The sequence below is a fragment of the Oncorhynchus masou genome, chromosome 23, assembly GCF_036934945.1.
Source record: "Oncorhynchus masou masou isolate Uvic2021 chromosome 23, UVic_Omas_1.1, whole genome shotgun sequence".
Lineage (NCBI taxonomy): Eukaryota > Metazoa > Chordata > Actinopteri > Salmoniformes > Salmonidae > Oncorhynchus > Oncorhynchus masou.
Window position 1 is genome coordinate 6,116,508 of NC_088234.1, and position 15,233 is coordinate 6,131,740.

Consider the following 15,233-nt stretch of genomic DNA (forward strand, 5'->3'; position numbering starts at 1 on the left):
CAGTAGCAGTAGTAGTAGTAACAGCAGTAGTAGTAACAGTAACAGTAGTAGTAGTAGTAACATCAGTAGTAATAGTAGTAGTAGTAACAGCAGTAGTAGTAGTAACAGCAGTAGTAGTAGTAGTAACAGCAGTAGTAGTAGCAGTAGTAGTAACAGTAGTAACAGCAGTAGTAGTAACAGCAGTAGTAGTAACAGTAACAGTAGTAGTAGTAGTAACAGCAGTAGTAATAGTAGTAGTAGTAACAGCAGTAGTAGTTGTAACAGCAGTAGTAGTAGTAACAGCAGTAGTAGTAGTAACAGCACTAGTAGTAGCAACAGTAGTAGTAGTAACAACAGTAGCAGTAGTAGTAGTAACAGCAGTAGCAGTAGTAGTAGTAACAGCACTAGTAGTAGTGCTAACATCAGTAGTAGAAGTAATAGTAGAAGAATCAGTAGTTGTAGTAGTAGTAGTTGTAGTAGTAGTAATAGCAGTAACAGCAGTAGTAATAGTAGTTGTAGTAGTAATAGCAGTAACAGCAGTAGTAATAGTAGTTGTAGTAGTATTAATACTAGTTGTAGTAGTAGTAATAGCAGTAACAGCAGTAGTAATAGTAGTTGTAGTAGTAGTAATAGTAGTTGTAGTAGTAGTAGTAATAGTAGTTGTAGTAGTAGTAATAGCAGTACAGCAGTAGTAATAGTAGTTGTAGTAGTAATAGTAGTTGTAGTAGTAATACTACTAGTTGTAGTAGTAGTAATAGTAGTTGCAGTAGTAATAATACTAGTTGTAGTAGTAGTAATAGTAGTTGTAGTAGTAATAATACTAGTTGTAGTAGTAATAGTAGTTGTAGTAGTAATACTACTAGTTGTAGTAGTAGTAATAGTAGTTGCAGTAGTAATAATACTAGTTGTAGTAGTAGTAATAGCAGTAGCAGCAGTAGTAATTGTAGTTGTAGTAGTAGTAATAGCAGTAGTAATAGTAGTTGTAGTAGTAGTAATAGCAGTAGCAGCAGTAGTTGTAGTAGTAGTAATAGCAGTAGCAGCAGTAGTAATAGTAGTTGTAGTAGTAGTAATAGCAGTAGCAGCAGTAGTTGTAGTAGTAGTAGTAATAGCAGTAGCAGCAGTAGTTGTAGTAGTAGTAATAACAGTAGCAGCAGTAGTAATAGTAGTTGTAGTAGTAGTAATAGCAGTAGCTGCAGTAGTTGTAGTAGTAGTAGTAATAGCAGTAGTAGCAGTAGTAATAGTAGTTGTAGTAGTAGTAATAGCAGTAGCAGCAGTAGTAATAGTAGTTGTAGTAGTAGTAATAGCAGTAGTAATAGTAGTTGTAGTAGTAGTAATAGCAGTAGCAGCAGTAGTAATAGTAGTTGTAGTAGTAGTAATAGCAGCAGTAGTTGTAGTAGTAGTAGTAATAGCAGTAGTTGTAGTAGTAGTAATAGCAGTAGCAGCAGTAGTAATAGTAGTTGTAGTAGTAGTAATAGCAGTAGCAGCAGTAGTTGTAGTAGTAGTAGTAGTAGTAATAGCAGTAGCAGCAGTAGTTGTAGTAGTAGTAATAACAGTAGCAGCAGTAGTAATAGTAGTTGCAGTAGTAGTAATAGCAGTAGCAGCAGTAGTAATACTAGTTGTAGTAGTAATACTAGTTGTAGTAGTAATACTAGTTGTAGTACTAGTAATACTAGTTGTGGTAGTAATAGTAGTTGTAGTAGTAGTAATACTAGTTGTAGTCGTAATAGTAGTTGTAGTAGTAGTAGTAGTTGTAGTAGTAGTAATACTAGTTGTAGTAGTAATAGTAGTTGTAGTAGTAATAGTAGTTGTAGTAGTAGTAATACTAGTTGTAGTCGTAATAGTAGTTGTAGTAGTAGTAATAACAGTAGCAGCAGTAGTAATAGTAGTTGCAGTAGTAGTAATAGCAGTAGCAGCAGTAGTAATACTAGTTGTAGTAGTAGTAATACTAGTTGTAGTCGTAATAGTAGTTGTAGTAGTAATAGTAGATGTAACTGTAATGTCAAGAAGTAACTGTGGTGCACATTGATGTTCTAAACTTATTGGTGTATTTAGGAGGAGGAGGGATGGAGGTAGGGACTCCTCTACGACCTCTCAGCCTGCCACCTCGCCTGGGGAGTCTCTACGTTGGAACAGGTCAGTCTGTGGGACGGGAGCGTGTAATATATGATGATGATGATGAAGGTGGTCAGTCTGTAGGAACAGGTTGTGTGTAATATATGATGATGATGAAGGTGGTCAGTCTGTAGGAACAGGTTGTGTGTAATATATGATGATGATGATGATGAAGGTGGTCTGTCTGTAGGAACAGGTTGTGTGTAATATATGATGATGATGAAGGTGGTCAGTCTGTAGGAACAGGTTGTGTGTAATATATGATGAAGATGAAGGTGGTCAGTCTGTAGGAACAGGTTGTGTGTAATATATGATGATGATGAAGGGGGTCAGTCTGTAGGAACAGGTTGTGTGTAATATATGATGATGATGATGAAGGTGGTCTGTAGGAACAGGTTGTGTGTAATATATGATGATGATGATGATGAAGGTGGTCTGTAGGAACAGGTTGTGTGTAATATATGATGATGATGAAGGTGGTCAGTCTGTAGGAACAGGTTGTGTGTAATATATGATGAAGATGAAGGTGGTCAGTCTGTAGGAACAGGTTGTGTGTAATATATGATGATGATGATGATGAAGGTGGTCAGTCTGTAGGAACAGGTTGTGTGTAATATATGATGATGATGAAGGTGGTCTGTCTGTAGGAACAGGTTGTGTGTAATATATGATGATGATGATGAAGGTGGTCAGTCTGTAGGAACAGGTTGTGTGTAATATATGATGATGATGATGAAGGTGGTCAGTCTGTAGGAACAGGTTGTGTGTAATATATGATGATGATGATGAAGGTGGTCTGTCTGTAGGAACAGGTTGTGTGTAATATATGATGATGATGATGATGATGAAGGTGGTCAGTCTGTAGGAACAGGTTGTGTGTAAAATATGATGATGATGAAGGTGGTCTGTCTGTAGGAACAGGTTGTGTGTAATATATGATGATGATGATGAAGGGGGTCTGTAGGAACAGGTTGTGTGTAATATATGATGATGATGATGAAGGTGGTCAGTCTGTAGGAACAGGTTGTGTGTAAATGATGTATAATGATCTCTATATAGGAACAGGGGATGTGGAGAGGTGTGTGTATCCCATCTTCGCTGGCTCCAGTCTCTCCCCCGCCAGCCTGCTGTCACTCAAACCAGGTGCGTTCAATACTGATGATGATTAGGGTTGCAAAAGTTTGGTTTAAAAAATCCCACGATTTCTAGATATCCCATTTGAAAGATTCCCAGAATCAGGAAATCCATATATATATATATTTATTTTTTTAGAGAACCTGCTGATGATGATTGTGATATTATTATATTATATACGGTGCATTCAGAAAGTATTCAGACCCCTTCTCTTTTTCCAAATGGTTTACATCACAGTCTTTAAACAGCCTTTCACAAAAATGTAAAATCATCATCAATCTACACACAATACTCTATAATGACAAAGCAAAAATATATATATATATATATTTTTTTTAGAAATGTTTGCTAATTTATTAAAAATAAAAAACCATCTTATTTACGTAAGTATTCAAACCCTTGGCCTGAATGGCTGGAGGAAACCAGGCACCGCTCATCACCTGGCCAATATCATCCCTACGGTGAAGCATGGTGGTGGCAGCAGGATGCTATTTTTGTCAGCGGCAAGAACTGGGAGACTAGTTAGGCTCGAGGGGGAAATGAACGGAGCAAAGTACAGAGAGATCCTTGATGAAAACCTGCTCCAGAGCACTCAGGACCTCAGACAGGGGCAAAGGTTCACCTTCCAACAGCACAATTACCCGAAACACACAGCCAAGACATTCCAGGAGTGGCTTCGGAACAAGTCTCTGAATGTACTTGAGTGAACCAGCCAGAGCCAGGATTTGAACCCAATCGAACATCTCTGGAGAGACCTGAAAATAGCTGTGCAGCGACGCTCCCCATCCAACCTGACAGAGCTTGAGAGGATCTGCAGAGAAGAATGGAAGAAACTCCCCAAATACAGGTTCACCAAGCTTGTAGAATCGTACCCAAGAAGACTCGAGGCTGTAATCGCTGCCAAAGGTGCTGGAGTACTGAGTGAAGGGTCTGAATACTTATGTAAATGTGATATTTCAGGTTTATATTTATAATACATTTGCAAAAAAAATCTAAACCTGTTTTTGCTTTCATTATGGGGTATTGCGTGTAGATTGATGAGGGGGAAAAAACAATTGAATCAATTTTAGAATAAGGCTGTAACGTAACAAAATGTGGAAAAAGCCAAGGGGTCTGAATACTTTCCGAATGCTCAGTATGTTGTTCATAAATCAAATCATTTTAATTTGTCACATGCGCCGAATACAACAGGTTACTTACTGCGAAAAGCTTACTTACAAGCCCTTAACCAACAATGCAGTTTTAGGAAAATAGAATTATGAAAATATTTACTGAATAAACTAAAGTACAAAATAAAGTAACGAGGCTACAGTTGAAGTCGGAAGTTTACATACACCTACAGGCTGACCACACGCGAGCGTTGCAAAATAAATTTAGAAATCTATGTTATTCAATTATTGCACCCACACTGCTTGCGTGCGTCAACGAGCATCTGCGTTGCCAAGGGCTAAAATAGAAGTATTTTCTATTTCTGACGCAGATCGCGCTGCAAGTCCTGCCTCTACCATCTCCTCATTGGTTTATAGAAGCAGATACCCACGCGCCATCTCCTCATTGGTTATACCCACGTGGGTGATTGAAAGAAGAACTGTGTTGCCGGTCAGTGTGGTAATACTATGAAAGTTTAGATGCCAATCTCCATATAAGTTCAAAGATGAAAAAGCCTGGAAGGAGGAGAGAAGACTAGAAACGATTCGGGTTGACCGTTTTATGTGTGGAATAATTGTCGGAGTAGAGGACCTTGTGCATTTCAGGTAAAATAACAACTCAATGTTTATATCCCAGGACAAATTAGCTATCAACAGCAAGCTAGCTAAATAGGACAAATTAGCTAGCAAGTGCAAGCTAGCTATATAGGACAAATTAGCTAGCAAGTGCAAGCTAGCTAAATAGGACAAATTAGCTAGCAAGTGCAAGCTAGCTATATAGGACAAATTAGCTAGCAAGTGCAAGCTAGCTATATAGGACAAATTAGCTAGCAACAGCAAGCTAGCTATATAGGACAAATTAGCTAGCAACAGTAAGCTAGTTAAATAGGACAAATTAGCTAGGAACAGCAAGATAGCTATATAGGACAAATTAGCTAGCAACAGCAAGCTAGTTAAATAGGACAAATTAGCTAGGAACAGCAAGCTGCACTTGGCTGATTCTCTTTTGATTTCCCCACGATGTCAATCAAAGAGGCACTGAGTTCGAAGGTTTGAAGCCTTGAAATACAGGAGCAACAGTATATCGTTCGCGTCAGACTCATTAACGAAACATTTCTTTGTCCAGTATCGAGGTGAGTAATGGCTGTTCTGAGGTCCAGAAGCTCTTTTCGGTCGGTAGCAGAACCATTATGTACTTAAATGAGTTACAAACAATACGAGAAAAAAAAAACACAAAGTAGCACAATTGGTTAGGAGCCCGTTAAAACGGCAGCCATTCCCTCCGGCGCCATAATCAATCTAGGTCAGTTTAGTTCAGCGGTGTCTGCTAGAGTACTACTGCTATAAGAACAGCTGGGCTCTACCTGAGTACTACCTCTAGTACTAATAATACTATATAATATACTGTAATAATACTATATATGTTGTTACTAGGTCAGTTTAGTTCAGCGGTGTCTGCTAGAGTACTACTGCTATAAGAACAGCTGTGCTCTACATGAGTACTACCTCTAGTACTAATAATACTATATAATATACTGTAATAATACTATATATGTTGTTACTAGGTCAGTTTAGTTCAGCGGTGTCTGCTAGAGTACTACTGCTATAAGAACAGCTGTGCTCTACCTGAGTACTACCTCTAGTACTAATAATACTATATAATATACTGTAATAATACTATATATGTTGTTACCAGGTCAGTCTAGTTCAGCTGTGACTCTGCTAGAGTACTACTGCTATAAGAACAGCTGGGCTCTACCTGAGTACTACCTCTAGTACTAATAATACTATATAATATACTGTAATAATACTATATATGTTGTTACCAGGTCAGTTTAGTTCAGCGGTGACTCTGCTAGAGTACTACTGCTATAAGAACAGCTGTGCTCTACCTGAGTACTACCTCTAGTACTAATAATACTATATAATATACTGTAATAATACTATATATGTTGTTACCAGGTCAGTCTAGTTCAGCTGTGACTCTGCTAGAGTACTACTGCTATAAGAACAGCTGGGCTCTACCTGAGTACTACCTCTAGTACTAATAATACTATATAATATACTGTAATAATACTATATGTGTTGTTACCAGGTCAGTTTAGTTCAGCGGTGTCTCTGCTAGAGTACTACTGCTATAAGAACAGCTGTGCTCTACCTGAGTACTACCTCTAGTACTAATAATACTATATAATATACTGTAATAATACTATATATGTTGTTACCAGGTCAGTTTAGTTCAGCGGTGACTCTGCTAGAGTACTACTGCTATAAGAACAGCTGGGCTCTACCTGAGTACTACCTCTACTACTAATAATACTATATAATATACTGTAATAATACTATATATGTTGTTACCAGGTCAGTTTAGTTCAGCGGTGACTCTGCTAGAGTACTACTGCTATAAGAACAGCTGGGCTCTACCTGAGTACTACCTCTACTACTAATAATACTATATAATATACTGTAATAATACTATATATGTTGTTACCAGGTCAGTTTAGTTCAGCGGTGACTCTGCTAGAGTACTACTGCTATAAGAACAGCTGGGCTCTACCTGAGTACTACCTCTACTCTACACCGGGACAAGATGGGAAGCTAATGCTCATATACAAGGTGGGTATACATCTCAGTAATTAATTCATTAATTTGTTGTTAAATAGTACCTTCGTTCATTCATTTTTATTTATTGAAAAACATTTTTTTTACCTTTATTTACCGAGGCAAGTCAGTTAAGAACAAATTCTTATTTTCAATGACGGCCTTGGAACAGTGGGTTAACTGCCTTGTTCTGGGTCAAAACGACAGATTTGTACCTTGTCAGCTCGGAGGTTTGAACTTGCAACCTTCCGGTTACTAGTCCAATGCTCTACCACTAGGCTCCCATACCACCTCTACACTCTAACCACTAGGCTACCATAACACCTCTACACTAACCACTAGGCTACCCTACCACCTCTACACTCTAACCACTAGGACCTCATACCATCTCTACACTAGGCTACCTGCCGCCCCTCCCCTCCCCTCTAACCACTAGGCTACCCTACCGCCCCTACACTCTAATCACTAGGCTACCCTACCACCTCTACACTCTAACCACTAGGCTACCATACCACCTCTACACTCTAACCACTAGGCTACCATACAGCCTCTACACTCTAACCACTAGGCTACCCTACCGCCCCTACACTCTAACCACTAGGCCACCCTACAGCCTCTACACTCTAACCACTAGGCTACCATACAGCCTCTACACTCTAGCCACTAGGCTAACCTACATCCTCTACACTCTAACCACTAGGCTACCCTACCGCCTCTACACTGTCAGGACCCGGTTACGAACCTGGGTCTCCGGAGTGAGAAACAGTCACTTAACCAACTGAGCCACGAATAGTCAGCAGAACCCAGAAGATGAGGCAGACACAGCAGTACTTAAGACGGTGTATTTAATAAAGTAAAAAGGAGAAGTCCTTAAATACAAAAATGGCAAATCCAAAAGGTGGTAGGAATAGCACAAAAAAGCCTCAAGAGACACTCAAAAACAAAAACAGAATTCCACAAGAGCATCCACTGGAATCGACATGAAAACACAGAACACTAGGGCTGGGTGCTAACATACAAACACAGAGCACAGAACTGAGGGAAACTAAGGGTTTAAATACAATCAGGGGAAACGAGGCACAGGTGCAAATAATAATGGGGATCAAGGGAAAAACATAAGGTCAAAAAGCACAATGGGGGCATCTAGTGACCAAAACCCGGAACAACCCTGGCCAAATCCTGACATACACTCTAACCACTAGGCTACCATACCACCTCTACACTCTAACCACTAGGCTACCCTACAGCCCCTACACTCTAACCACTAGGCCACCCTACAGCCTCTACACTCTAACCACTAGGCTACCATACAGCCTCTACACTCTAACCACTAGGCTAACCTACATCCTCTACACTCTAACCACTAGGCTACCTTACCGCCTCTACACTCTAACCACTAGGCTACACTGCCACCTCTACACTCTAACCACTAGGCTACCATACCACCTCTACACTCTAACCACTAGGCTACCATACCACCTCTACACTCTAACCACTAGGCTACCATACCACCTCTACACTCTAACCACTAGGCTACCCTACAGCCTCTACACTCTAACCACTAGGCTACCATACCGCCTCTACACTCTAACCACTAGGCTACCATACCACCTCTACACTCTAACCACTAGGCTACCATACCACCTCTACACTCTAACCACTAGGCTACCCTACAGCCTCTACACTCTAACCACTAGGCTACCCTACAGCCTCTACACTCTAACCACTAGTCTACCATACAGCCTCTACACTCTAACCACTAGGCCACCCTACCGCCCCTACACTCTAACCACTAGGCTACCATACAGCCTCTACACTCTAGCCACTAGGCTAACCTACATCCTCTACACTCTAACCACTAGGCTACCATACCACCTCTACACTCTAACCACTAGGCTACCATACCATCTCTACACTCTAACCACTAGGCTACCCTACCGCCTCTACACTCTAACCACTAGGCTACCCTGCCGCCTCTACACTCTAACCACTAGGCTCCCATACCACCTCTACACTCTAACCTCTAGGCTACCATACCACCTCTACACTCTAATCACTAGGCTACCATACCACCTCTACACTCTAACTACTAGGCTACCCTACAGCCTCTACACTCTACCCACTAGGCTACCATACCACCTCTACACTCTAACCTCTAGGCTACCATACCACCTCTACACTCTAATCACTAGGCTACCCTGCCACCTCTACACTCTAACCACTAGGCTACCCTACAGCCTCTACACTCTACCCACTAGGCTACCATACCACCTCTACACTCTAACCGCTAGGCTACCATACCGCCTCTACACTCTAATCACTAGGCTACCATACCGCCTCTACACTCTAACCACTAGGCTACCCTACCGCCTCTACACTCTAACCACTAGGCTTCCCTACCATTTATTCAGTCATTATTTTCACTATTACACTATTTACCAAAACAAACGTTCATACAACGATCTGGTCTGGCTGACAGCTTGACCCACGTGACAGCACAGCAGTCTACGAAAGACTTTTGAGATTAACGACGACTGTCTCCGTGCTTAAATGAATGTACCTCGTCATAACGGAGACCAATAGGAAGTAGTCTGGAAAGGCAACGACCCAAGTTACAGCCGAGCACTAAGATCATACTGTATCTCTGAACCATGTTCTGATTTAACTACATTTCCAAGATGATCGGCATCCTTTTAATTCTCCAGTCTGCGCGTGTGTGTTTGTGTCTATTAGGTCGTGATCTCGTCGACGAGGAGTAGCTTCATGCCAGACAAGGTGTGTACAGTGTTGGAGGACGCTAAGGAGCTGGCAGCCCAGAATGCACTCTGGAACCTGGGTTAGTGATTAAACACGCGTTTTAACACCTTGACACTTGTGAGAGCAGTGGCCCATAACCGGTGGCACCCTTTAATGTGGTGCGCGATGGGATTTTAGGGTGAACCTATTATTTGTGGATTTTTTTATTTAAATAACGACTTCAGGCTCCACTTTTTAACGTTTATACCTGGTTAAAAGTATGTCGTAATTATTATGGACCTGTATCTTTTAAAATAAATATAAATAAAAAATAACTTCTTTTACAATATCTTCTCTCTATTGAATTCTCAAATTAGCTCTTCGGCCTCGATGTTGTCTACACAGGATATGGGGTTCCCAGTTTGCAATCAATTGACTGATTATTATTATTTAGCTTTTTTTTAAACTGTTCTCTCTATCTCTATCCCTTCCTCTCTCAGACTGTTCCTTCCTCAACGGTAGTTCCCCGGGTTCGCTCTCTCCTCCTCTTCCTCCCGTCCCCTACGGTTCTCTCTCTCCTCCTCCTGTCTCCAACAGCCCCGGGCTCCTCTCATACGGCTGTACCAGAGCCTTCCCCTACCCTCTCTCTCCCGCCACCCCACAGAGACTCTATATCCCCCCTAACCAGAACCCTGCGTTCTTCTGATGATCCCTCCATCGTCACTCGCTGTGTGAGAGGAGGGAACGCCGGGATGGAGGAGGGAGGTGGAGGTGAACCATATCCACTATGTGCCTAGTTTGTTACTGAGCCATTTTACCTTTGTGTTGGATGTTTGGTTGGTTTAGTTTTTTGGGTTGTTTGGTTTTCAAAAGACGGCCATTCTGTAATTCATATGTTAAGTTGACTCAGGAAGGTCTGCATTCATTCTGCTCACAGTGTTACTCTATGCGGCAAAGGTACACGCTAAGTGGGATCCTCCGGACGTCTAACTCTGACGTCCCCCCCGTTTGAAGTTGACATTTAAATTGTTACGGTAAAGTTTAAGAAGAGGGTTAAGTTTAGGGTTAAGGTACGGGTCGGGTTTTAGGGTAGGGTTGTCCTAAGGATCCCACATAGCATCTACTCAAACCCCATAGGTAAGGTAAACAAGGGAGTTATAGATCGAACTGAAGAAAAGTTCATTTACTTTAGCGCTTATTTTATATCTTGGCAATAATGATACTCGAATAGTATTGACTTTTGACCATATGTATTTATAAAACATGATTTATATATTTTAGTGATTTTTTTAAATTTATTTTTTACTTTAAATGTACTGTATTTTATTTTTATGTCATCCACCTATTATATTTTATGGCAGTATATTTAGGTCCTATTGTATCGTATAATATTCAGATATCAAACAATGTCAAAATTCTGTACTGAAAAAAAAATCTACTTCTATTTTGTTATTCGATTAATTATTTATTTATTAGCAGCTGGTGATTTTGAACAACAAAGTGAAATCAAGTGAGCAGATCTAAATGGAAAAGCCGATGTGTGAAGACAATCCAAAATGGTTCCGTCGCATAATATATTTATTGAGAGATTTAAATATTGAATATTATTATTATTAACATTATAAGACATAGCGATCATCAACAAGAAAGCGTTGCCTCTCCTCCTAAATATTCACTTTTAATTTTGTTGTCTTTTTAAAAAAAAAATGTCATTTACAGTTTTTGTAAAATAAAAAATAAAAAAGTTATTTAAAGGGATACTGTGGGATTTAAAGGGATACTGTGGGATTTAAAGGGATACTGTGGGATTTAAAGGGATACTGTGGGATTTAAAGGGATACTGTGGGATACTTTTAAAGGGATACTGTGGGAAGGGATACTGGGGATTTAAAGGGATTTAAAGGGATACTGTGGGATTTAAAGGGATACTGTGGGATTTAAAGGGATACTGTGGGATTTAAAGGGATACTGTGGGATTTAAAGGGATTTAAAGAGATACTGTGGGATTTAAAGGGATACTGTTTAAAGGATTTAAAGGGATACTGTGGGATTTAAAGGGATACTGGGGGATTTAAAGGGATACTGTGGGATTTAAAGGGATACTGTGGGATTTAAAGGGATACTGTTTAAAGGGATACTGTGGGATTTAAAGGGATACTGTGGGATTTAAAGGGATACTGTGGGATTTAAAGGGATACTGTGGGATTTAAAGGGATACTGGGGATTTAAAGGGATACTGTGGGATTTAAAGGGATACTGTGGGATTTAAAGGGATACTGTGGGATTTAAAGGGATACTGTGGGATTTAAAGGGATACTGTGGGATTTAAAGAGATACTGGGGATTTAAAGGGATACTGTATTTAAAGGATACTGTGGGATTTAAAGGGATACTGTCAGATGAATACATTTAAAGTCTACTGGGGATTTAAAGGGATACTGTGGGATTTAAAGAGATACTGGGGATTTAAAGGGATACTGTGGGATTTAAAGGGATACTGGGGATTTAAAGGGATACTGTGGGATTTAAAGGGATACTGTGGGATTTAAAGGGATACTGTGGGATTTAAAGGGATACTGTGGGATTTAAAGAGATACTGGGGATTTAAAGGGATCATCTGATTTAAAGAGATACTGTGGGATTTAAAGAGATACTGGGGATTTAAAGAGATACTGTGGGATTTAAAGGGATACTGTGGGATTTAAAGGGATACTGTGGGATTTAAAGGGATACTGTGGGATTTAAAGAGATACTGGGGATTTAAAGGGATACTGGGGATTTAAAGAGATACTGGGGATTTAAAGGGATACTGTGGGATTTAAAGAGATACTGGGGATTTAAAGGGATACTGTGGGATTTAAAGGGATACTGGGGATTTAAAGAGATACTGGGGATTTAAAGGGATACTGTGGGATTTAAAGAGATACTGTGGGATTTAAAGGGATACTGTGGGATTTAAAGAGATACTGGGGATTTAAAGGGATACTGGGGATTTAAAGGGATACTGTGGGATTTAAAGGGATACTGTGGGATTTAAAGAGATACTGGGGATTTAAAGAGATACTGTGGGATTTAAAGAGATACTGTGGGATTTAAAGAGATACTGGGGATTTAAAGGGATACTGTGGGATTTAAAGAGATACTGTGGGATTTAAAGGGATACTGTGGGATTTAAAGAGATACTGGGGATTTAAAGAGATACTGTGGGATTTAAAGGGATACTGTGGGATTTAAAGAGATACTGGGGATTTAAAGAGATACTGTGGGATTTGTTAAAGGGATACTGTGGGATTTAAAGAGATACTGGGGATTTAAAGGGATACTGGGGATTTAAAGGGATACTGTGGGATTTAAAGGGATACTGTGGGATTTAAAGAGATACTGGGGATTTAAAGAGATACTGGGGATTTAAAGGGATACTGGGGATTTAAAGAGATACTGTGGGATTTTTGCATTGAGGCCCTTTATCTACTTCCCCACAGTCAGATGAACCATTTTTATGTCTCTGCGTCTAGTATGAAGGACACTAGAGGTAGTTTCACAAGCCAATGCTAACTAGCGTGCTAGCATATACCCATAGACTTCCAGTCGTTGCGCTACGCTTAAGTTAAAACTTTCTTCAAACTGCATGGCAGAGATGTAAAAAGGAAAATGGTATCTACAGAGTTCATCTGACTGAGGAAGTAGATTTTTAAAAATTTAAAAAGAAATCCAGGAAGTATCCTTTTAAATGAACAAAACTGACATGTACTATGCCAGTGATAGGTCCATATTGTCTCTCCAGTTGGTTCAGTTGACCGCCGGGAACACACACACACACACACACACAGGTACAGACACACACACCGGTAAATAAATTCAAAAAGTTCTATAATTTTTCTCCAGCAGTTGTTTTGTTTACATCTATGTTGTTTACACTTCGTTGTTATGGTTTCCTCCCATGTTGTTCTCATGGGGTGCTCAGTTTGTGTCTAAATGGAACCCTGTTCCCTATATAGTACTACTTTAGACCTAGACCTTTAGTCTAAAGTGGTGCCCTATATAGGGAATACTCTGTCTAAAACATAGTGCCCTATATAATAGGAAGTACCAGTAGTAATGCCCTATATACAGGAATAGGGCTCTGGTCTAAAGTGGCCCTATATAGGGATAGAGTTCCATTTGGGAGGTATGTTTGTATTCTCATACACACACTGTTCACTAGGAACATTTTAACTGGTTACTGAGATCATGTTTAATTTAATAAACAAATTAACTACAGTGTGTCTTGTGTTTGTGTGTATGGTGTGACTGACTGTGTGTGTTGCTGTGTTAGATCAAATGCTATTTGTCACATGGCTTCGTAAAACAACAGGTGGAGACGAACAGGGACATGCTTACTGACGGGTCCTTTTCCAACAAAGCACAATTAAGATAAAACATCTAATAAAAATAGTGACACAAGGAAATAAATACACAGTGAATAACAATGACAAGGAAAAAATAACATGGTTATATACAGGAAGTACCAGGTAATGACATGGCTATATACAGGAAGTACCAGGTAATGACATGGCTATATACAGGAAATACCAGGTAATAACATGGTTATATACAGGAAGTACCAGGTAATGACATGGCTATATACAGGAAATACCAGGTAATAACATGGTTATATACAGGAAGTACCAGGTAATAGCATGGCTATATACAGAAAGTACCAGGTAATATCATGGCTATATACAGGAAGTACCCGGTAATAACATGGCTATATACAGGGGTACCAGGTAATAACATTGCTATATACAGGGAGTACCAGGTAATAACATGGCTATATACAGGAAGTACCAGGTAATAACATGGTTATATACAGGAAGTACCAGGTAATAACATGGCTATATACAGGGGTACCAGGTAATAACATCGCTATATACAGGGAGTACCAGGTAATAAAATGGCTATATACAGGGAGTACCAGGTAATAACATGGTGTTCTGGAGGTGAAAGAAACGCACACCTGTTTAGGAGAGGTGGAGAACACCTGTTTAGGAGATGTGGAGAACACCTGTTTAGGAGAGGTGGAGAACACCTGTTTAGGAGATGTGGAGAACACCTGTTTAGGAGAGGTGGAGAACACCTGTTTAGGAGATGTGGAGAACACCTGTTTAGGAGATGTGGAGAACACCTGTTTAGGAGATGTGGAGAACACCTGATTATGAGATGTGGAGAACACCTGTTTAGGAGATGTGGAGAACACCTGTTTAGGAGATGTGGAGAACACCTGATTATGAGATGTGGAGAACACCTGTTTAGGAGATGTGGAGAACACCTGTTTAGGAGATGTGGAGAACACCTGATTATGAGATGTGGAGAACACCTGTTTAGGAGATGTGGAGAACACCTGATTATGAGATGTGGAGAACACCTGTTTAGGAGATGTGGAGAACACCTGTTTAGGAGATGTGGAGAACACCTGATTATGAGATGTGGAGAACACCTGTTTAGGAGATGTGGAGAACACCTGTTTAGGAGATGTGGAGAACAC

The 15,233-nt window shown here is 40.0% G+C and overlaps 1 protein-coding gene across 1 annotated transcript in view; it reads left to right on the forward strand.

Moving 5' to 3' along the window:
• The window catches only part of rbm46 (RNA binding motif protein 46), a 37,989-nt gene extending 26,487 nt beyond the window's left edge, over nt 1-11,502 (forward strand). Inside the window, exons 11-15 of the mRNA XM_064930725.1 lie at nt 2,032-2,112; nt 3,151-3,234; nt 6,868-6,989; nt 9,708-9,810; nt 10,211-11,502. Coding sequence (XP_064786797.1) covers nt 2,032-2,112; nt 3,151-3,234; nt 6,868-6,989; nt 9,708-9,810; nt 10,211-10,416 — 596 coding nt within the window. The 3' untranslated portion in view covers nt 10,417-11,502. The remainder of the gene's footprint in view (nt 1-2,031; nt 2,113-3,150; nt 3,235-6,867; nt 6,990-9,707; nt 9,811-10,210) is intronic.
• Nucleotides 11,503-15,233: the final 3,731 nt, after the last annotated feature.